At 39.2% G+C, this 24,886-nt stretch overlaps 1 protein-coding gene across 1 annotated transcript; it reads right to left on the bottom strand.

Annotated features, from left to right (window-relative positions):
- Positions 1-1,332: 1,332 nt before the first annotated feature.
- Positions 1,333-24,573, bottom strand: LOC148425112 (CD82 antigen-like). The gene is made up of 9 exons (XM_088414048.1): positions 24,369-24,573; positions 15,468-15,540; positions 13,530-13,602; positions 6,723-6,844; positions 6,426-6,500; positions 5,515-5,613; positions 3,491-3,664; positions 3,326-3,409; positions 1,333-2,448 (listed from the first exon to the last, which is right to left on the bottom strand). Exons 2-9 carry the CDS (start codon positions 15,528-15,530, stop codon positions 2,371-2,373), a joined length of 768 nt encoding a protein of 255 aa, XP_088270174.1. The 5' UTR covers positions 15,531-15,540; positions 24,369-24,573; the 3' UTR covers positions 1,333-2,370.
- Positions 24,574-24,886: the final 313 nt, after the last annotated feature.

Genomic DNA, 24,886 nt, shown 5'->3' with positions numbered 1-24,886 from the left:
CCACCTTTTGATTGAAATGATCCAGGAGAGGCTCAGGCTGAGTACAGTGCCGAATGAGTACGGTGTATGTAATATATGGATGACTAGGCATTTATAACTTGAAGTGTTTGTCATCCATCTAGTCTTTTGCACCCCACTTGTAAATACTGTAGCTGTACCTAACCTACCATGCATACCTGCGCTTTATCTACTTTCACGTTATTTTTGGTATCCGTACATCACCTACCCACTTATGATCCATACTTTTTTTTTAATGAGATTTAATGAGATTCGTGTGGACTGCAAAGTAGGAATTCTATTGTATGGAGAAACTTGTTTATGCACTGTGCACAGGACAATAAACGCGTTGAATCTGGAATAATTATGACTTTATAACTGCATTCGTTTTGCTCAGCGATGGACTATGCATTTATTTTCAGGTTACATCACTTAGGTCACCCGCAGAAGATAGATCATAACAAATCAGTGACTGGATCATTTTGAAGATCACATTTCTGAGCTTCAGCTGCTCATTCTCCTTCACCACCTGTCTGACTACATTTCATTCAATCAGCCCATCACCACCAGGTCCAACCAGTAACTTTCCCTGTATATAAAGCTGCCAGTCCTGCCAGATTGTCTTGCCCTTACACCCGCTTTCTTGCATACTTTCCTGTTCTCCCTGCCCAGGATCTGCCCCTGTGTATTGGGACGTCTGCTGCCCTGTTTGTTCTGCCTGAAATTTGATCCTGCCTGGTCCTGACTAGCCATATGCCTGTAACCCCACTAAAACGATCCGCTCTGCCTGCCTGAGTAAGATTCCGCCTAACCCCAATCAGACTCTCTACCCTGGCTTGGCTTTGTCTGCCTGTCCCTCGTCTCCGTGTGCAAGCCAGCCGCTGTCGCCCACTGGTGAGTTCCTGCAAATCTCTCTGTGGGTAATCGGGTTCACTCTCTGGTGTGTTAAAATGAAATCACATAAATGAAGAGAAATCATGTAATTCCCTAAGTAAAATTAGAAGGTGACAGGTTAGGCCCATATGCTGTTTGGAATCTGAGCTATGACGATACAAGTAAAAGTTCAATTAACAAGGGTCACATGGGTCCTCTGAGCCTGTTGGGCTTTTGGTGGCCATTTAAGCATTAAAGACATGGAAGAGAAAGGTCTCCTTTTGAGCCTTGTGACCAGCAGTGGGGCAAATGCATGTCTGCAAAAGGGGTGGCAAACGGATTATTTTCTCAGCTAGGAATACACAGACTAAAAGAAAAGAATGGTGCATTCAATAAACATTGGGAAAAAAAAGGTCAAAAACGTATCATACATGTTACAAAGTACTCAGCTGGTCAGCTTCATCCATTTGTAATGACTTTATTGGCAAAGAAAACAGAATACAATGACTTTTGTGAGTTCTAAATTACTGAGCCAGCTTCAGTACTAGTCTGTCTACATTGTTACAAAAGACATACAGTACCTTTGAGAACACAATTACAGGGTTAATGTGGGTTTTTGTTTTTAACACTCGCTGTACATAGTGGATGACAAATTTATACATAGAAAGACCACGTGTCCTCGGGCGAAAATTAAACATTGGATTACAAAAGACTACAGTACAGAAGAATTTCTGTTCTGTTAAAAAAAATAAAATAAAAAAGACCAAGACAGTTTGGTCCAATTTGCTCATGGTAAGTTGAAAAGACACATTTGATTTCCCCAAATTTAACAATTCTATGTATGACCTTTATGTTCCGGCTCACCCAAGATAAACTGAGAGTAAAAACCATTGCAAATATTTTTCTTTAGTAACACATCACTTCTGTTATAGAAAAGAAGTTCTTAAATTAGAGATGGAGAACTTTTTTTTTAAAAGAGCAATGAGCCAGCAGCTTGTATTGATAAAGATGGCAGTATTTTAGGGTCAAGTTCACAGAACAATAAATGAAATTATATACAAAGTAATCATTCACACTGCTGGCATACATTTATATTTATAAAAGAAAAAAAAAAACTTTCAAAAAAAGATTTGACAGCTGTACAGATCAGCTGCAGAATAATCAAAAAGAAATAACTTTGTGGAAAAAAATAAAACAAACCATGGGAAGGCGATAAACACAGGATCAATATTATTGTACCGCACATTTCATCTCACCCCTACTCTCCTTTCCGCTCCAGTTTTTCTCCAAAACGCCTGTAACATCGCTCTCGGATCAAAAGTTAAAAAGCAAAAACTTCTCTAAAGTGCTTCAAGCAAGACTGGTCTGAGAAAAACAAACCTCATACAAAGTATTCAACTAAATGTAAAGCTAACACATAAGTTTACATTTGGACAAAACATATAATCTAAAATTGAGAGCCATCTTAGCTTGAGTTCAAGCCAAACTCGAAGGGGAACTTTAGTACTTTGGCACTTTGGTGTAGTCCTCCCTGTGAATGTTCTTGCACAAGCAGATGGCCAGAACCATCCCCAGCAGCTGTCATGAAAATAAGAAAAGGAATTATGTGAACAAATCGGTTTGCTTTCTGCTAAATCAGCAAAACCTCTTTACTTGAAACTAACTCTAAGAACTTGAATTAACCCCTGGGTGTCCGGGGATTTTTCACTAGCCTGGCCTTCTTAACACACAACTTGGGCTGATTTTGAAAGTCTCATAACATCGTCAAATACAAATATGTACTTATTTTCAACCCCTCAAAATGTTCAGTGGCATCAGCCCTGTCGATATATACATTTTTTTAATGTACAAAAATAGTAAAAATGTGAAAATAGGCAAGATTATGTTAATATATTGATGAAATTGAAATAGGAATATTCATTACGTCATAATTTAAAGTATTGTGACTTTTGAAGATTTTTGCATTATGAGAGTCCTGGTTAAGCCAATCATGTAAGTCACTGAAAGGCTTGAAATGTCATAACTTGGCTGCTAGCGCTACCCCGTGGTTTTGGGGTGTCAACACAAAAATTTCTATTGCGCCCTGTTCGCAACTTGCTGTTGAAAGGATTTATGCAAAAATCAGGAGAAATGCATGATAAAACCGGGTTTTCAATATTTCCAAAATTGACAATATTTCCAATTTTGAATGGCAGTAAATGAGTAAATGCCTGACATGGGCTAAATTTGACACCTCTTAGGTGTACCTCTTGACCTCCCTTTTGCAAGCATTTAGAAGGGACGGCAGCATGACATACTGAAAGTCGTCATGTCTTGACAATCTATGCAATATTTGAGCCTCCTAGTGTTTTTTTTTTTTTGTATGCTTTTCTTTTGATATCACACATCAAAAAATTAAAAAGCTGGAGTTGGTTCAAAATTTCCTTCAGGGGTTAAAATAAGGTGTGACATATACCTCAATGAACGCGATTGCAACACAGATTCCCAGGACCACACCGATGTTTGTGAGGAGCCAGCTCTCCACGCTGAGAGCGCAACCCTGAAGAGAACATCAGATGATTTTGTTGGCAAGCCCAAGCGCGGCAATTATTTCAGGCGGGATTATCCAAAATCATGTTACCGTGTCATATACGGGCCAGTCGGGTGTCTGAGCTTCGCAAAAGCCACTCTCTGAGACGTTTGTAGTAGCGAGGGAGATGTTGTGGCACGAGCACGGATATAGAAGTTGAGAACTGTTCACGATCACCATGTTTCCGTTCCAGTCGCTTTGGCCATTCCAGCCGCAGCATTCCATCTGCAGACAGTGCGAATGAAGTACACCTCAAACAAGCACATTTCCAAAATACTCTCTCAAAGTCAAGTTTCAAATCTGATATTTCACTTCTGCTGTCCTTGATGTTGGAACAACAGACTTTTTTGGGTGCATAGTTGTAACCCATGAATTGTCAGTCAGTTAAATGGGAAATAGTTAGCATAATTAATTTTATCATTCCTCCTTGTTTACAAAGTCTTTATACCAGAAGTCCCCAATCGCCGGTCTGTGGCCCGGTACTGGTCCGTGGGTCAACTGGTACCAGGCTACATGGGCCACACCCATAATAATGAACTACAGTGATCCCTCGCTATTTCGTGCCTCCCCAAACGAGCCCTCAGTGCATTGCAATTTTTTTTTTCATGAAAAAAACAAAAACAAAAAACAAAGCAATTTGTGGAGAGACGCGCTATGAAGTTTCCCTGCATGCCAGACAGACAAGTTAACTGTAAATGCACATGCCACAGGCACTTCTCGGACGACTGCAGTACACATATTTACTTACAACTTAAATGATTAAACCTGATACAGTAACCGTACTGTTATTCTTTCTTGTTTACATGTGTTGGCAGTACGTAGTCGGGATCATGGTGCGCGGACGTCTAACTAGAGTCAAGCCAAACATGATTCAAAAGCAAAGTTTACACTTTAATTTCCAATTTATTACTAAAGGTAAGAGGGTGCCAAAGATTTCTATCCTCCTTGCGATCTCTTTCAGCCGCTCGTGTGTGATTGACTCAGAGAACTTCCTCCGCAATGACAAAAAATAAATAAAAATACTGTTCTCAACTGACTGGCCAGGCAATTTGTCCATTGGCTCAAGGGGCAGTCCTACAAGACGCAGGGACCAATGATGAGTGGATTTCAACTTCTGAGTGGGAGTGGGCTACAACTCCTGCCCTCATTGGTCGATTGTCGCGCCGGGAGCCAATCACGTGCCACAGTCTACAATGAAAATCACAAGCGTTGACCCGTTTGTGGTGATAAAAAGGTTGGGAACCCTGCCTGATATCATTGCTGGAATTAAAATTCATGCTTGTTGGTGACAAAATCCTAGATGTAGTTAATCTTGTCATGATGACACTGCCTCAGTGCAACTACTACAAATGCCTTAACCCAGGACCCCAAGAAAGCCTGAAAAAAACTTAAAATGTGTTCAGTTGGCAAAGTATGCAAGTTGCACAACTGAAAACAATCATTATAATCATAATGGTCTGAATGACAAAACCTGGGAATGAACCAGTTTAATACCAATTAACTCTTTCAGTGCCAAGCGTTATCCGAAAAGGCAACCTCTAGTGCCAGCCGATTTCGAGCATTTTGACGCATCTCTCAAGGCCGACAGAATATTGTATTGTATGACTATGGAGACATTGGGTTGCATTCTTTACCTAACAAAATAAAGTTAGATTCTACCTTATTCCGTTCTCTTTTCGCTGTTTGAAAATAGGTCATTTGAGAGACACCAACATATTTTGGACAGAAGGAGAAAATGTATTTTCTGCACAACAGTGACTTTGGCACAAATATTTTTTAGTAGCATCTGAAACATCTCAGCAGTCTTTCCCTTTGATACAACATGAACAAAAACAGTGAAAATGTGTTTTTGATGGCCAAATAAAATAATTAATCTATGAATATAACTAGACTACAACATTGCTTGATTGGCATAATATTAAGAGCGCTGGCTACGAGTGTCATCTATCCATTCATTAAAAAAAAAAAAAAACAGTTGATGCGAATTCTTGTCACTGGCCCACAACCTAAGTTTACATAACAAAAATTCCCATCCGTGGCACTGAAAAAGTTAAAGGAAGCTGTGACTTGCTTACATTTCTCTGAATGAAGTCCCACGCCTGCTCTGTGGTTGAGTTGTTGCCTGGATAGTTGTCCAAGACCTTGGATACAATCTTAGACATTTCTTCATTTAACTGAGGGAAAACAGACGTGAATGTTACATGATATCAAACAAAATTTACTCTACAATGTTTCCATGTGATTTAATTGACTGATGCACCCCCCATTTACGTCAAATTAAGAACTCATCTGTCCCGCTTTACAATTAGCTTTGCTTTATTTATAAGTGAAGTAATGTTGTCAAATATTTATACAGGCAGTTGGAGGTATAAGTAATTTGAGTACCCATTGGTAAAATTTATTTTTCTTATATATGAAAATGCAGATAAGAAGTGAGGCACTCGAGGTCTCCAACAAACAGCTCATCATGAGGCCCCAAAATCCATGTAGGCAGAGAACAAGCTAACATTTCCAGATGGAAAATAGAATTCGTTCAGCTGAGGAGTATGAACAGCATTTTCCTCGTGAGCGTTAACTCTGGGATTCAAACAATAGAAATACATGAACAATCACTAACCAAATGGCCACGATTTCCCATTGTGTTATCATGAGGGCTACACAAATGATTCCAAAAAGCCTGTGTACCGGGAATTAATTCAAAATGAATATGTGAACAAAAAGTGACTAATAATTTGCAGAGGCTATTATGTAACTTTAAACTGGAAAATTCCATGCAGCCATTGCCCTTTATTTAGAACTGATTTTCCACTATGCACCGGGGGGCGCTGCACACCAATTTCTGTTAAGTCCAATTGTAGTTTCAAATCGTCTGACCTTTAACTTTGCAGTCAATTGACGTACTCTTGAGTTTATATTTTTAATTTCTATTCACGTAGATTGTTGTTTATAGATGGGTGTGAACACCACATAATAATATGTTGCTTACCACACCCTTCTGAAAGTAGATGAGTGCGCCGGCTACAATCTCAGCAATGAGGATCAACAAGAGGCAGGTGAAGTACTGATGAAAAAGCAAATGCACAACAAGGTTGTTAAATCTATTTGAAGGAAGCAAACTACAGCTTTTTTTTTTAACAGACCATTTTATTATAACCTTAAAGATCTTAAAATTGAGCTTGAAATGGTTTTCTTCTATCATTGGCTATGTATGCGTTTTCTACTCTGTCTGAAATTTAAAAAAATTACATTGTCCTACCTCATGTAACTTCAACTCTCTACTTACTAGGCCAAGCAGACAGCGGATCTCATATATGGCTCCCAAGCAGCCGAGGAAGCCCATAAGCATGGCGAAAATGCCAACTCCAATCAGGATGTAGCACGCGGCCTTGACAGCTATGGAGTCATCTGAAGAGAAAAGACAAACACATAGGTTAGATGCTACAAATGAAAATTGAACTGACCTCATCTCAAATTAAAACTGGAATTGCTTACTGTTCAAATATAAACAGGCATTTATGAAGTAATACAGTGTATAATTGTGTCTATGCGTTTGATATGTTGCGCCTCAAAATATAAACTTCTTTTCATCTTTTCATGTGAAACTGGAGTCTTTTCAATCGACACAACAGGTAAAAAAAACGGTCCCAATACTTTTGTAAGGGGGTATACCTGCAGTCGTGAAGATACAAAACAGAATGTTGCTGTTGGCAGACAGCGCTTCAATTGGAAGAGCACAGAGAACAAGCACGTTGAGAACATGCAAGCTCCACTCAGGAAGGCTGGAGTGAGCCAGAATTGAACCCACGGCCTCCGAACTGTGAGGCGGACGTCCTAACCACGCTTCCATTGTGCTGTCCAAAAGGGCCCGTATCATGGAAAATCAACGTTTTGGCGATTTGAGCCATGTTACAATGTTTCTGACCCTTAACACCCCCAACGTTATTTTCCTTCATTGATGCATTTTGAAGATTTTCTTTGATTATGCTGCACTTTTAGCACCAGCCCTCACCAAAGCAGATAAAAACAGCTTCAGAGAAGCACTATAAAGTCAGGAACGCCCTCCATACCGCTCCGGTACCGACCAAGCAAAAGTATGCCCACGCCCACGCCCATCCTGTCCGAGGAGACGTTCGAATTGTTTTACTTTCGTTTTCATTTCGGGGTTAGGGATGAGAGATTTTGCATCATGTCAGCCAAGTATTTCATTTTTTAGTTACCGCATACAAAGCTCGAGTGTGGAAAATGTCAAAGTGGCGAAAATGTGAGTTTGGGAGCACACAGTTGGAAAGTCAATGTTTTCACTACATAATTCACCTGTGAGCGGAACTGGTTTTTATGAGTACTGGTTTGCCATGATTTGATAGGAGGAACAGATGTTACTGTGTGCAGTTTTTGGCATCTTCAGTCACTTCGCCTCTGACTGCCTTTACTGATCGCTACAATCTTAGATTTTTGTTGTTGTTACTGTTTCACCGTGGGGGCGGTACGGTGGGAGAGTGGTTAAAACGTCCGCCTCAGAGTTCAGAGAACCGAGTTCAATTCCAACTCTCTCTGGCCTTCTAGTGTGGAGTTTGCATGTTCTCCCTCTGCCTTTGTGGGCTCTCTCTGGCTTCCTCTCATATACCAAAACATGCATGATAGGTGTATTGGACACTCTAAATTGTCCTGAGGTGTGATTGGGTGTGTGACTGGTTGTTCGTCTTACATAATCTTCTTTTATAATGGTAAAATTAAGAGTGCATAACAACGAATACATACACAGCTTGATACAAATCATGAGCTGCAAAATTGGAATATTGACCTTCAAACTTTGGCTACAAGTACATAAATGTACCTTACAATTAATTAAACCTCTAAATTAACGACAATCATGACATTATAATATAGATAGAACAGCTATATCATTTCATTCTGTAAAAAAATACTCTACCATTTGCCTTTGACTGGAAGTCCCATAAAAATTAACATTTTTGACATGATTCTTTACATTTTGCAGTAAACAAAAAGTAATAAATCAAAATCATGGCATCAATCTGACATAAAATACCACACAACAAAACTGCCACGTTTTTATAATATTTATAATAATATCTAAAAACTACAATGGAATATATTTAATTGACTGAGTGAGTTAAAAAAAAATACAGTATGTCGATGCTTTTGATTGTAGACCGATGTTATTAGCACCAGGTTAATTTCATTGCACAAGCACACACTGCACAAGTGATTCCCCACTTCACTTACATGAAGTGAATCAATCTACTGAACTTTAACCCTCGGCTGTGCGTGCTTTTCCCTAGATATGACCGCATCGATGACGGACGCTGAGAAACGGGTGGGCTCACGCTCGCAGCCTTTCTGCGAGACCTCGCCAGACTGGTGACGAGTGCAATGGTGAGTAAGGCAGTGAACGCGCTGGACTGATGTGATGCATGTTGATGCTGGACAGAGGAGAAAAGGGCCAGTGTCTGAGGGGAGGACACCTGCAGCGATGCCACTGACAAAAGACAAATGTCCTCATCTCCAAGACAACCCCCCCCCCCCCCCCCCCCCTTTTGCATGGTGACGTCTTCTCTGTGTATATGCATCATCGTATTCAATTTGCTCAGTCTTGTGGATGCTGCTCCTACTTATTCTCACACTCCTATAGAGGTGCACTAAAACGGAGAAGTCATTTTAGGAAGTTTACATATTGAGAGTGTTTCGTTTTCAGAAATAAAAAATAATTTGATATGCTGTCTTATGCTTAACTTTTTTATATACATATTTAATATACAAAGAGTCTCTTTGATGTGTTTTCTCAACAAAGCCCCACCAAATGTAGACATTTTATAAGTATTGACTTAATGAAGTTATAAACTTGAAGTTTCAAGCAAGTCTTACGTTAGTGTGACAACAACAATCAAGTCGTCCAGCCATGCACATTTTTAACTAGCTTTGTGCGATGTTTTAAATGGTATTTCATTTTAGCATATGTCGTGGGCCACTGAAAAATGAATGGCAGGCCACAAATGGACCCCGGAATGTGGTTTGGCCACCTTTGTCTTAGATATTTGCAGATATCTTTTAATGCTTAGATGTACTGTATCATTTTTCTGCTTGTGTTTGAAATTTTCGACTGCATTTGAATGCACCACAGCTAGTGCTTTAGACTCGTGCCTTATCATACAATAAAAACGTAACTGACAAGCCATTTCTTAGCATACTTGTGTGTGGTGATGTGTTGGAAGAGCAATCCGCTTCCCCTGTCTATTGTTCCTGTCCAGCTGTTTTGTGTTACCTTGTTAGTTCTAAGTGTATTTAGCTCCCAGTTTGCTTTCACTTGGTTGTCGGGTTTTTGTCATACTGTCTAACTATCCTTCTGCCGTACTGCTATACTGTCTGCCTGTCGGTCCAAGTCTTTTCTCGTCCCCGTTTTGTTCAGGTTTTCTCCAGAGTCCATTGTTCTAGTTTATTCCGTAGTTGGGTTTCTTCCAGGTTTTTATTTGTTACTCACCCTCCCTGTTTTAATTTTTTTCATATTACCTGACTCCCTGCCTCTCTGCATTTGGGTCCGGGAGACTTGTTTGCTACCAACACATTGTTTCTTTTCTTTTAACCTACGATGGTAGTTTGAGAAAAAGAGGTGGATCTGCAGTTATTCTTGGCACAAAATTTTCATGGCAGACCTTCCAAGAAAAAAACTACACATGAGCGAAGGTCGGCCGACTCCCTTGCAAGCTTGTCTGTCCCAGCAAGGAAAAACTTTTGAGAAGCTTTAAGAAACACTGTAAATTATATTGCTGGGGATGCCTGTTATTTGCAACTTTCAGCATCAGTCTCCATGTCCATAGAAAAAGACTTACTAATGGACCTTCGACGCACAGATAAATTGCTCAACAGAGCCATTGAAATCTTTTTGAGAAAATAAATAAGAATGGATTTTATTTTCAAATGACGAGGCACTGTACAGATCTACGTTAGTGAGTGCAAACATTTCATTTGTATTTTGAATAGGTTTTTGTCATGTTCATTAGTTATTAAATCAATGGTAAGAAAATTAAATGTCACAAATGCTAAAAAGAATCATTTTTAGATGCTCTGGACTTTAAATGTTGCTTGATTAGCTTATATGAAAGGCGATGTAAGGTATATGTGTGAATTCTCCAGTCCTGGTGTCATGTTGATGTTATTTTGAGGCAGATTTATTTAGATAGGTACGAAATATGATGTCGCTGAAGGTCCAGGGTTGAAACCCAGGGCCCGCCACTGTACTCTACCATGGTTCTAATGCATCCGTGATTCTACTGGAAAAGCAGTCGAAGATTGGAAAGGAGGGGACTTCAGCATGCAACATTTGTCCATCCAAGTTGAAAAAAATTTGGATCCCCTGCCGTGGGACACGCAGGCATTCACTGAAACCAGTGAAAAGTTACTTGCTCGCTTTTTTCTAAAGACTTGAACACACTTTTGACACTTCTAACGCTATTCTCAGTTTTTAAGCAATAAGAAAAAAAAAAGTATGTGCTGTACTCACTTGTATTTGACAGCTGACTTGTTCAATGGCCACTCAGATTCTATGAAATACTCTTTGAATACACCAAACGCTATTCTCAGTTTTTAAGCAATAAGAAAAAAAAAAGTATGTGCTGTACTCACTTGTATTCGACAGCTGACTTGTTCAATGGCCACTCAGATTCTATGAAATACTCCTTGAATACACCAAACAGTAATGACTAATGTTTGTGGAAATGTATTTGAGGCATAATACTAATGACAACCACATGTCAACTCATGTTGCAGAGGAAAGGGATTCTATTTTTTCCAGGGTAACTCATTGAAACAGCACTTGCTACCTTTATTTCAGTGTGCTCCCTAAATGGATAGCAAGTATTTGGTGACAAAGGTAACAAGGACAGATGCACACAATTCTGTTTCCATGTTAATGTTGTTCTGTAAGGCATCGCTTTTTCATCAGCTGTTGCAGTTAACCATTAATGACATATAAATATAAATAACATTCCAACGAAGCAAACACAACTCACAGACGGCCAGATCTCACAAAGAGAAGGAACGATACACGTGCGCACTGACAGCAACTGCTCCCACAAAATGCACTATCAACAGCGGCCAGAGGCCGTAGATACAAATTCTGTAACTGTGAAAAGACAAACTACATCAGTTCCAAAGCACCCAAATTATTTCACGGTCCACGGACTCCACTTTGCGAACGACTCGTCTAAATGAGTTCTTCTCAAATAAAGTTCTTCTCAAGAAAAGTAAAAGAATTAAACTCTAAACAATACTATTTGTTCAAACTTTATTCATATTGTTTTCTTGTTTGTTGTTTTCCTTTGATAGTGTTAAAAATGATACAATTTCAGAGTACTTTTTTCACATTTCTTTTAAATAGAGGGCGGGGGCCTCATTGTTCAAGGGTCCCGAGTTCAATTTCAGCTTGCCCCTGCCTTCCTGTATGGAGTTGGCATAACATTGAACATCAACTGAATACCCCAGTCTTCAATATAAAATCCGGTGCTCTTTACATACTTTATGTTTGTATATGTGGTTTTCCACATTCCATTAAGAGCACAGTGAGGTAGGGATTTCAAACAAATGTGATGGAGCCAATTTAAGGTGAAACTTGTAGTTATAAAATACCACCATCTTTCATTGTTCTTTTGTCATGAAGAGAATATAACACCACATGAAATCTGGGTCTGATTCTGATCTGATTGAAAAAAAATAAGGCACTTACCACAGCAAAAAGCACACACTGTAGCCAGATGGCACACACAAGCGCAGTAATCTTAACATTCACTCACAAGGGTTTCAGGAAAAATAGCGCACTGAAGCCAATTTGAAAATGGAAAGTAAACCAGAGGAGCAATGCTTATTTTTAGAAAGACGGCATTCAAAGAAGAATGGAAAGATTCTTTGTCCTAGACTTTGTAGATTTTGGTAAGATACAACTTAGATGTTATAAAAGTGAAAATCTGCAAGACGCGTGTTTAATAGTAGACGCTACGAGTCATAACAAAATATTCACGAACCTGTGAAGGGACTTCGCTCTCATTTTTTTAAGGGTTATTTTGTAAGGGAAAAAAGGCCTGTGACCGAATGTAAAAAAAAAGCTGAAACCTCCATTTTTTTTCTCTGTGTCTTACAGATATTCAAAGATAGTTAAACATTCCAAGAGCCTGCAGCCAGACCTTGGCCTGTTTTCATCCTGTTAATCCTGGCTCCATTTGTATTGGCTTACATTCTACCATTTCATACAATTCAGTAGATAAGTGAAGACCATACAATGGAAAAGTAAATCCTTTTTAGTTTGGTTACTTATTAGAGATATTTTAAAGGTTGTGCCTCCTGAATCCCACGTTGATTTGATCCATCCATTAATGTTTCATTATAAAGATAACTAATGAAAATACTGACCTTGGAATTTAACCATTGTGTGATTTTTGTGTTCAATAGTATATAACCCAACATAATGATATATTATGGGGAAGTGTTGATTCTAGAAAAGCGCTGTAAGAAATGAGCGTTAATAAGAATACAACTGTCAGGATAATTACTAAGTCAACTCATCAGTTGATGGAAAAAGAAATGGAAACTGTTTTTTTCTGACTCGATCAATTGATCATGTAAATGGGTGTGTTCGTTTACATGAGTCATCAACCTTCATTTGTGCTGCTTTGTTGCCTTTTTGTCAGTCAGCCTGATTGCCGCTAAGCGAGTTGGTACTCACACACACACGCATAAACAATGCAGGAGGAACACCTCTTGGAACCTGTTTAAACTGTGCTTTAAATTTGTCCAATTGGTTTATACAGGCACGTGCAACTCTTTGTCTCGTTTATAAATGAGCTTAAGTAGTGTAAATGAATCGGGTGGAGACATCTTTAGTTTTTCCTCTCAGGTTTTGTAATATTCCTGTGTGTGAACAAGGATGGACTCGAACGTTGGTTCGGTCTACCCGCTTCTTTTATTGAAAGTAATGCCAAAACAACCTCAAATATGGCTAATTACTCATTTTAAATGAAAAAGGGCTCAAAGAGGCATTCAGTTTTCCTGAAATGAAATATAATATTTTGAATTCCAGACTTACTGAGCACAACTATGAAACTCTGATTGTCCAGGAGGAGCCACAATCCGAAGCCCATGATGACAGCCCCAAGAAGCTGAGAAGAGAATTACCCATTAGTCAGACATTAATGTGGTTTGAAAACAAGCTGTAACTGTGGACACAACCCATTAATAAATTGTTACGGTCAATTGGAATATCAATAAATAGTAGTTGCTATTGTGGACATTGTTCAAATGAAGGAAATGAGAGAAATAATAGGAAAACGCATTACTGAATTTAGAAAGCACTTAGACTTTTTTCCAGTTAACTGGTAATCATAAATGTTTTCTTATTCGAGTTGTTGTAAGACAGTCACAGGACATAATACTGTACATCAAAAAGAAACATTCACATCCAGCAGAATATTTTTGCAAAATTTGTAGTCAGGACATTGTATTTCCAGCATGTCCTGGGTTGTCCCCAGGGCCTTCTATTGGAACATTTCACCGTGGAGGTGTCCGGGAGGGATTCTAACCGGATACCCAAGTCACCTCAGGTGGCTCCACTCGACGTGGAGGAGCAACGCCTGTACTCAGAGTCCCTCCCGGGTGGCCGAGCTTCTCACCCTACCTCCAAGGGGGAAGCCCGGAAACTCATTTTGAGTGTTTGTGTCCAAGATCTGGTTCTTTCGGTTATGACTCACAGCTCGTGACCATAGTGACGTTGGTGACATTAAGACTTTTTTAAAAGAAAGAGAGCTATATGGACCATTTATTTTTTTTAACACGGAGGGGAGAATTACCATAACTCCCCAAACTTTTTTCCCCCAAAAATGAAGGCGAAAAGTATGGGCGCATCCTCTAAACAGTAACTTAATAACCATATTGTCACGTTCTGTCTGGGGTTTTCGGGTTTTTGGATTTAGTTTAAGTAGTTCCTGGTTCATTTCGTCATTCATTCGTGTTTTTCCCTGCATCTGCCTTTCTTAGTCTCGTTAGTTTTATCTCGTCCACCTGTTGTCCATGTGCCCCTGCTCCTCTCGTGTTAGCCTATCCGGTTCCCCTGCCTCCTGTCCCCATCCAGCTGTAGTGTGTTGTCAGTAATTAGTCTCCTTGTATTTAAACCACCGTCCCTCTGTTGCTCTTGTCGGATTATTGTACCTCGTCACTTCGTGTTCCCTGTGCCTCTCGTCCTCCAGTCTTCCCCCGTAGTCCCATTTAGTCTCGTGAGTTATATTCCGTTCCTCATTTATTTTGCTACTTTGTCAAGTTTTTGTCTTCTGCTTTTCCTGCCCTGTTTTATTATTAAAAGAGCACTTTTGTTTGACCAAACCCTCTCCGTCCTCCTGCGTTTTTGAGCCCCTTTCCCTCCACCGCCTCACGTCGCCATGCCTAGACGTGACACATATACAGTCATTATACATATACTGTATATTTTTTTATTCGACACCATTGGAGGAGGATTGATTTGTCAGTCACATAAGCCGAGTTGTGACACACAGATGTGTATTGTTGCCAAAGTGTTGGTGTGTCTTATACACGCTAACATTAGAAAATGTCAGAATTTGTTGTTGTGTCTTATATTTGGGGAATTACGGTATCTATAGTAGGTTTAAATAGTCCTGGTCGAGATGGTTCATTTGTTTTAGGCGACAAAGATGTGGCATTATCATTACCACAAGTTTTCATGAAATTAGTTGGAGAAGCATTGTCTAATTTCCACAATGGATTTCTAACTATGTGTCTAACTCTTCTGAAATGAGCCACTACGCATGGGAGCTTATTTATTTTGGTAAGCATTGTCCCATTATTATTTTATTTCATGAATGTCGCTCCAAATCGTCACGTCACAGACTTCTTCGGTATACATTACAAATACGTGGCCTATTTTTGTTAACATTAAGTCACATCACATTTGACATTTTTGATAATTGTCAAATGGAATATCTCAGTCCAGTTAAGTTTGAAGAGTAATACTTACAAAGAAAATGAGGTTGAAAAGAAACAGGAAGTACTTGATGGCCGTCACACAGCCTTTCCCCATGATGCTCTATCTGTAAAGGTTATAAAGACATTTGTGTAAATCGACAAGAAATGTGGTCCACATTGTTTTTGTGATACAGTGTGCACAACAGTGTGGAAAGCGTCCACACTGATCACACATGCTTGCATACCCCTCCCCCACCATGCGCGCACACACACACGCACACATGCACTCCATCATGTATTGTGAGCTCTTAGGTGTTCAAAGAAATGTAAAGGTGGAAAAAAAGGTATAGGCTAGGCATGATTCAATATTATGAATGTAAATTAGCTGTGAATTACATTTTGAGCAGATTTACTTGACAGATAAGCCTTGCTTGGTTTACGCTTGCTTTGTGTTTTAACTAGTGGAACATGTCTGTGCCCTTCTGCTAGATAGACGTATGCACAAAAGCAACACAGGACATTGATTCTAGTGTAAAGTACCCTCGTCATCAGTGATTTGATTTAATTCGCTTAAAGCTGAAACAACCAGCGAACAAATCGGGTTTGCAATACTGGACTGCATAGGCATTTTAAAAGCAAAATATTATGGCTGATACACATTGAGCGGACATCATGGACAATCAAGTCCTTGGATTGATACAAAATCTTTCAATTGCAATATGTTTGCTTTTTAACATACTACTGTGCAGAATGTCCAAACATTTAGCAACAATAAGCTAAATTAGAGTGGAAGCCTTCAACAAAAAATATAATTCCCCACCAACTGTCATTTTAATCCCACTCTAATGGGACTCCAACAAGCCTGCCTGACTGATCAAGACTGGGTGATTCAAATCTGTAGGATTAAACTTGCAAAACCAGTTTAAACTCAATCTGTGAGCACGAAAGGAGGCGTGTCCACAGTGCATACAACCAAAGTATTGTGCACTCATGGTGGTTGTAGAACAAAATGAATATCCTTGAGAAATAAATAGAAATCAATTGCCACATCAATACTGTGTATAAAAGTAGATTGGTTTGCAGGATCTCACAAGCTCCTCCCCCAATCACAACAACAAATGAAATGAGAAGGGGCACTATCTATAAAAGCGAGTTTTCACGCACATTTAGTGGTTGGTTACGAACAGTTAAGATTAGATGAAAACTGTCCAAACAACAAATAATTATAAAAATTCACAGGCAAGAACTATAAAACCAATCATGGTAATGAATAAGAGTTATTAGTTAATAATTAGTTAATAAGTTTTATTAGTACTGTGTAAACTATAAGAGCAATATAGAATAAAGGCATGGAATTTAGTTGGGTGCTTCATAATGATCTTTGAATGGTTTTAACTATTGGGATATGTGAAAGCATCTACACTTAACGGTATACCCAACAGCAAGTTTGTAATGAGGGCTCCTGCTATTGCCCAATTTTTAAAAAAAAATCTTTTAAAAAATGTATGCAAAAAAATGCTAGTAGGGTAAATACTTAATTACAAAGGGATTACAAGGAGGACAACATTGAATTAGGGCAGTTCTTGTGGGGCCCGCCCCTCAATAGCTGGGGGGGTGGAGTAGCGAAGCGGGCTTTGCTTTTGCGCTGTGTTGCGTAATTACAAATCTACAAATCCAGGTGGTGCAGTGGTGCTCTCACTGTCAAATTTTACATGACAACAGCAAGGCTTTTTTTGTGGACCAATTTTGCTAAGCAGTGACTATATTTGAATAGCATTTTAGGCATTTTGGGGGAGTAATGTTTTGCCAGTGAATCCCAGGAACAAGGGTTTAATTTACCCATAAAAATATGACAATATAACATGAAGGTTGAATGCCAGGTTGCGAATCTGCTTAGTTGAAGCCTTGCAACAATATTTAGGTCTTCAAAAATCAAGAGGAAAGTATTGATTAGCTCTCTGGCAGCAAAACATGAACACCCTTGGTCCGTTTTCCAAAACATGCTGTCACCATCACATAACCCTGGAATTATACAGTAATGGCCTTACATCAATAAATCTATAAAAATCTGGGTGAACTATGAAGGCTCATATTGAGTTATCCTGCGGCAGTGAATGTGAGGGTCATGCACATGACCCATATTCTCAACAGCAGAAATAGGTTACTGTTACGGTGCGCTACTATTCTACTTTATTGCCTGCTGGTTGTTTAAAGCGAAATGTCATTTTCGTTATCAGCGCTGGTCCCTGACAAAGTGAGGCTGAGCCTACACCGACTCAACATGCACGTTCAACAACTCTAAACACCTGTGATGACTAATGTGTGAGAGCTCTGACTCACTAGCATGTTTTTGAAGACACACCTGTGGCATTTCATCGCTTACAGCACAGGGCCAGACACAGACTTCGAGGGGTCCCCATTACTGTGTCGAGCCCCCTGAAGTTTATCGATGCTGGCCTGACCGGGTCACCGTTAAAAAAATTATGAATAAATTAGATAAAATCACCACATTGTTGTCTTTTTTTTTTTTAATATCTAGAATTAAGTACAGTAATCCCTCATTTTTCACGGTCAATGGGGACTGAAACCCCTCCGCGATAAGTGAAAAATTTCGAAGTAGCGTCACCCCCTCCACGGAATTTTCATGCGTGTGTATGCGGGTAACTGAATTTTTTAAATGTGAAAAGTAATAATGAAAACATCGTACTACTCTCATCTGAAACCTAGAAGATCATTATTGTATAATAATTAATTTTGTTGAGTATTGTTTTAAACCAGGGTGCTGATGGACTGACCACCAACCAAAAAAGCTTAAGCTTAGACCCTGTGTTAAATACCAAGACTTGTGAAACTAACATCCATCCATTATCTGTAGCCATTTATCCGCACAAGAATTGCTGGTGCCTATCCGGGGGACACCCTGAACAAATTGCATCCTATCACAACATTACTGTTTTACATGAACTGCTTTAATGATTATGTAACACTAATACACAAGTTAGTTGCACAAGTTGGAGGAAACTTGTTTGGACTTTAGATTGTTGTGGTTTTGTTGTGTTTTATTATACACCAAGGAAACAGTGACTCACACCCGAAGTGATAAAAATACAGAAGGTAATCACATGTAGCATTTGAATTAGCAATACAGTATTCCAATAAACTTGCAGCACATTATGTTTCAACCAGGTGGAGATCTAATGCGTGAAAATCTGGATGAGTAATCTATTCCAGTTTCTTTTACGTGAGAAAAGGGGTACAGCCTGGACTGACAAGTGTCAAATACAGTGATGGTGCAGAGAAAATACAGAAATCAAATGTCTCTGCTTATGAGGCATCATAACAAAGGCACTTATGAGTTTATTTTATTATTATTATTATTTTTTTTTTTTTACTTTCAACTGCTCAAAATATTATATATCTAGATTTAAAAAAAAAAAACGCATAGCCCCTTTATGGACGAAAAAAAGCATGATTATGCTATTAGCAAAACAACAATATTGTACTCATTTATATAAAAACTAAATGTGTACATAATTTCATATGACATAGAGCATTGAATTTGTCAATAAGTCAGCGGAACAGAATTTGTTTACGCATGCCCAGTTTTTGACAAGGACAGTTTTCACTCAACATGACGCATCGCCATGTTTGGACAAAAAATGACTCTGCGTTTGAGGCATCATCACAAAGGTACTTTTGAGGTATCATCAAAAAAGCACATATGATTTTGTTTTTTACTTTCAACTGCTCAAAATATTCAGTAACATCAGACCTATCTATACATATCTAGATTTAAAAAAAAGGCTAAGCAAACGCTTAACGCTTTTGGACAATTATAGCAGAATTATGCTAATACCAAATATATATATATATATATATATATATATATATATATATATATATATATATATATATATATATATATATATATATGTTTAAAAAAATACATTTGAAAATTAAAAAAAAAAAGTTTTTATAAGCACTACAGATGAGTGTATGAGCTGGAAACATTCACATTCAATAACATTGATTTTCAGTCATCCATCCATCCATTTTCTAGAGCCGCTTATCCTCACAAGGGTCACAGGCTTGCTGGTGCGTATCCCAGTTGGCTTCGGGCAGTAGGCGGGGAACACCCTGAACTGGTTGCCAGCCAATTGTAGGGCACACAGAGACAAACAAGCATTCACGCACCCTATCACACTTAGGGAAAATTTAGTATGTCCAATACATCTGCCATGCATGTTTTTGGAATGTGGGAGGAAGCTGGAGTGCCTGAAGAGAAACCACAGAGGCTCGGGGAGAACATGCAAAATTCACACAGGACGGCTGGAGCCAGGTGGATTTCAACTCAGGTCCTTTTAACTGTAAGACGGACGTGCTATTCACTGTGCCACCTAGCCACAAAGTTTTTATTGATCACTTGAAAACACCCTCATCAATAGGATTCATATTCAAACAATGGATGAAGAGTTGATGCTTACGCTTCAGTCACGAGGCACTTTTTGAGGCACATTGAGGCCCAATTTCGAGACTTGCGGGCCCAAGTAAAAAACATTTCGGCTCGAATCAAGACTCGCAGGCTACCCTCTTTTGCACATGAATAACTAACACGGATGCAAGACAAACACAGAGGCGGATGCACACACTGGCGGCAACGCTCAAAACACATATATTTCAAATAATAACACGAACTGGCAAAAAAAACATAAAAATAAAAATACCTTCAAGCATCAACGCAAAAACACACGTACATACTCCTCTTGCAATCCATATTGTGTTAATTGAATAATATACTCCCGCTGTGCAGCGAGTATTTGTAAAGAAATTTCACTAACTACGCTGTGGCGTCACCAACTGGGTTAGTTGTGTTAAACGTTTCAACGCATCAAGTTCTTTATTGAATGACGGTCGAGGGCCCATTGAAGGGATTCGTACAGTAATTCATACATAATCATGAGAAATGCATGATAAAACAACAGGTCTACATTTATAATGGGCGTCAATGGAACAAAAAATGGATTTAAATCACGTTCCACGGTATCATTTTCTGAGCGCCAATCTGAAACAGTTAGAGACTAGATCTTGGTTCCCTTTTGAATTTTGGCCTCTCGACATTCCAACTGAAATTTCAGCTGTGTAGTGTTTATTTTTTCAATGCTTTATTTATCTTTGATGAAACACAAAAAAGTTAAGTCCAAACACTGTATTTGCGACTTATTTCAGATAAGAACATGGCAGCATGCAAAGACAATGATAAACAACCAGTCATGTTTTCTCCCCACCTGACAATCCCACTTACACACACATGAAAGTGCACATGCACACTCACACGCACACTAAATAGTAGAACGCAGTATCCCTCCCACACAAACTGGTCAACACAAAGGCAGCTTTCACGCACTATTCTCTCTCAAGTAACAAAAGGGAGAATTTGAGACATGGTGGGCTGCATCAGTCTTACATGTCCTCCTCTGAAGAAAACAACAGATGGGTGAAAGATGCAACTTTCCACAGTGATACCTGACACCGCCTGATGCCTCATTTCTTCTACACTTTACACACCTTGTGATTCCGTCCATTTTCTACAGCCCTTTATCCTCACTAAGTTTGCTGGCTCGCTGGTGTCGTCGCCCTGGACTGATTCTTTTTTTTTAAATTAACCATGTGATACAGCATATGTTCAAGATTTGAACCAAACATTTGCAAACATTTTAAGCCACATTGTGTACAAACATCAAGACAACAGCTTGGCAATAATTGATAAGTTGCCAGTGTGATCCCTAATCATCAACTACCATATTTCTTCTTGCAAGTACAAGTCGAGTTTTTTTCCCTTTTTCAACCCCCATATTTGGGGAGGGTCGACTTAATAACTCAAAACCAGACCGATTTTTTCCACATATCTGTGTGAGAATAAACATGAATTTGAATGTGAAAGAAGTAATATCATGTTATTTACAAGGTTTAAAATTATTCCATATACCCTTAATTCCATATAGTATGCATCCATTTGAGCGTGTTTGCACTTTCAAATGCACTTTCATCAAGAGCCGCTTTATAGCCACTTTGTTGAAAACAAGAGGCTGCGTGGATCATTTTTCTGGCAGACTTTGACCCATTATGAAAAGGAAACGACAGCTTGATTTGTGCGAGAGCCGTGGCATGGCACGCGTGGATGTCAGCAGGTGGGGTGGGGGGGAACACAGAAAAGAGCAACCGAGCCACGCTCTGATCTTGCCACAGTCGTCACTTGGGAAAAGAAAGCTTCAGCAAAGCATTTCTGGAGACACCCGTTTCAAACAAATTGGATGGGTCCGAAGATGACTACCCATGGAAAAGTAATGAGGATGTTTAGGTAAATGGAGGATGTCCAGGAATTAAAGGGAGGAGCTATTTGGCGTGACAGATGATGACTTTTAGGGTTTTTCGACAAATTCATATTCAGCTGTGTCAAAAAAATGTAAGCATTGAAATTTCAAATTGTTTTATTGTTGCAACATTAGGTTAAGCATATGCGTCTACTCGTGCACATACATTGCCTCGCGCTTGTCTCGTTTCCTCCTCCCATAAACGCAAGAGTATGCTATTCATATACGATGAAGAAATTTATCCAAAGGTAGCGTAATTTCTTCATTTTAATAACACACACCATGTGTTTTATTTGGACTGCCATGATATCTGTAACCACTAAAGTCAGGGGTAGACATCCTCGAGTTTTTGTCAAATTCACCCAAATTAAAGTAAAAAAAAAGGGGGGGGGTCAATTTATGCACAAAGTCGACTTGCACATGGAGAAATAGGGTAAATTTTCCTACATGCATCTTTTCCTGTTTAAAACTTACAAGCCCAATATTTTACAATAAAATGGTATTCCATAAATCACTAAAATCAGCTGAAGGCTGAAGAAAGAAAATAATAATCGACAATCGACTGGGCTCAGTGGCAGCATTTATTCTTGTTCAATTTTGTTAAATAAAGGCATTATATTCTCTTCTCTTTAATTAAGAAACTGCTTTTGATACCATTTACTGAATATCTAATTCGACTTGTGGTTTTCATATCTTATTTACATACGTGAACGGCAATGTGAAGGTTTTTGAAATCCGACAACAGGAAAATCCCCAGAATGATTGTTGGCGCTTTGTGAACTTGACCTTTAAAGTCCCAAGCATACTCTACTGGGGCTTCAACTACTCACTTTAGTGACACCATATGGAAAGCGGCTTAGGAAGACTATTTCACAGAGGAGAGCATAAGATCTGAAATGGAAACAGCCAAAAGAAAACAATGCTTATGCTGTATATGTGAATTACTGCTTTTATGTTTGGATTTTAAGTGGAACAGGCGTAACAAGGGTGACATATTTGAAATTGAGACCAGGGCTACTTACTAGTTACTACAAACTTATTAAATGATATGTTTTCATTGCAATCGTTCTATTCATGAGAAGACTGATCATGAAAATGAATTCCTACAATGATGAGGTAGCAGACTAATATGAATAGCGAAGCACTTACTTTTTCCATGTATGTCAATTATATATTTTGATATTTGCTATTCACGGGCTGGCTCCCTATCCCTCACAAATAGCAGTGGGCCAATGACATCAAATAATAAGGTTGCTAGAGTTGCCTCCTATTCAAACAATAATTGTTCATTTTGATGTGTTAAACAATCAAGACATTCGTTGTTCCTATTTGGTTTCATAAGCCCATCCATTCTCCATTTTACTATTAAAAAAATGATAGCTGGCAGCAGGAAATTTGAAAAATTCTCTGCAGACATTAGTCCTGTTTGTTGGGTAGCAGAACTGTGAGGAGCAGCCTGAACTTTATTCAATCTACAAACAGCTTCGGGGCAATTCCACCAAACAGGGGAAACAGGTTATGTACTTGTGCAATGCCACAGTCAAGGCTCGTCTTCTTATCGGTTTAATATTTGAGTAGTTTTTAGCCTATTTTGACTATCTTTTAAAGAAGGAATCAGATGAAACTCGTCGTCCTTCGGAGCTGAGGTTGCATCCAAAACGTAACCAGAAACGGCTGTGAACTCTCGCAAAGCATAAGCCATACAACAAGTCTGTTTTCAGGAAATGGAAAGGTAATTAAGGTCACATTGGGGAGAAGGAAACCCTGATTTATAGTCTCAGATGTGGGGGGAGAATGATGCTGTGGTGGCAAGGGTGCCACGGGAGGCCAGGGAGTTTGTAGGGGAAATTTGGGGGCTTAACTGTCATGCCATCATTCCCGGTGTTGACCCAGATTTCGAACTGTACCCTTCTGGTCCTCATAACCAATCAACACTTAGCTCGTAAAACGGGCACAGATCAGTCAATAGGACTAAAAGCTCTGCTGGTGTGACAGCAATATTGACTGGTATTCCTATGTGTATAATGTGTTTTGGTCAGTGTATTCACTCACTCACTCACACCCTGGATATCTTTGAGGAAGTGTGTCTTTCAAATACATTTTTAAAAAAATTGTGACAAATGTTATCATTTACAATGTTACAATGTCCTTATTGCGGTTTGCCGAGAAAAAAAGAACATATTTTACAAGATGCCTGTACAAATTAATCGCAGCACTCAAGATAAATCATTTGGACCTTTTAGGTATTGCGAGCAAAAAGTTTTTTTTGTTTTGTTTTGGGTTTTTTTTTAAGTGGAGAACCAAGAGTTCTCGAGGGAGGACTTTGATAAAAGATAGACAGCGCGGAATCAGTCGAAGACACAAGGCTCTGTCTATTTAACTAAATCATTGTGTGTGAGAGTGTGTTTTTTAAGAAGACGCCATGGAGCCAAACAGGCAGATGGTTTTAAGAAATTTCAAGATGAACAATCATACTGCACCCATCGTGCTTGTGCTTATTATTCACGCGTTTAAAACACACACACACACTGTTTCAATGTTCAAGACCCACTCAAAGTCGGAGAAAAGGCTTGATAACTTACTGATTTGGAAGAAGTGCAGGGGGAAAAAAAGTTGTAGCAGTGGAGTGTGCGTAGTTGCGAGCTGTGTGCGGGTCCTTGTCTGCTCCGAGCTGGTTACTGGCCGGATAGTATGAGCTCCTCCAGCACCACCACCAAGATAGAAGCTGACAACAATTTAGCCGCAGACACTCAGGCTCAATCTAGACAAACACAAGGGGACACTCCTCCGGTCCCCCCATGCGGCAGATATGGGAATTAACAAACCCAACACCCTCCTTTAACCCCTAAATTCCTGCAACGGCCTCAAAGAACACGCGCCGGACGAGAAAAAAAACGGACATCTTTTAACACAACGACACAACAACGTACACCGTAGCGACATTTTATGAACATTAAGTGTTAAACGTGAAACACAGATTTCTTTGCTTTATATATCAGAAAGTACAGATGTACTTCAAATCAGTCTGAGTTGTTTTTTTCTATAGAGCCGTTTAACGACACAGTGCAGTGTTCCCTCGTTTTTTTGCGGTTAATGGGGA

The sequence above is a fragment of the Hippichthys cyanospilos genome, chromosome 4, assembly GCF_059441005.1.
Source record: "Hippichthys cyanospilos isolate Australia breed blue-spotted pipefish chromosome 4, RoL_Hcya_1.0, whole genome shotgun sequence".
Classification (NCBI taxonomy): domain Eukaryota; kingdom Metazoa; phylum Chordata; class Actinopteri; order Syngnathiformes; family Syngnathidae; genus Hippichthys; species Hippichthys cyanospilos.
This window is presented reverse-complemented; position numbering and strand designations above follow the sequence as displayed.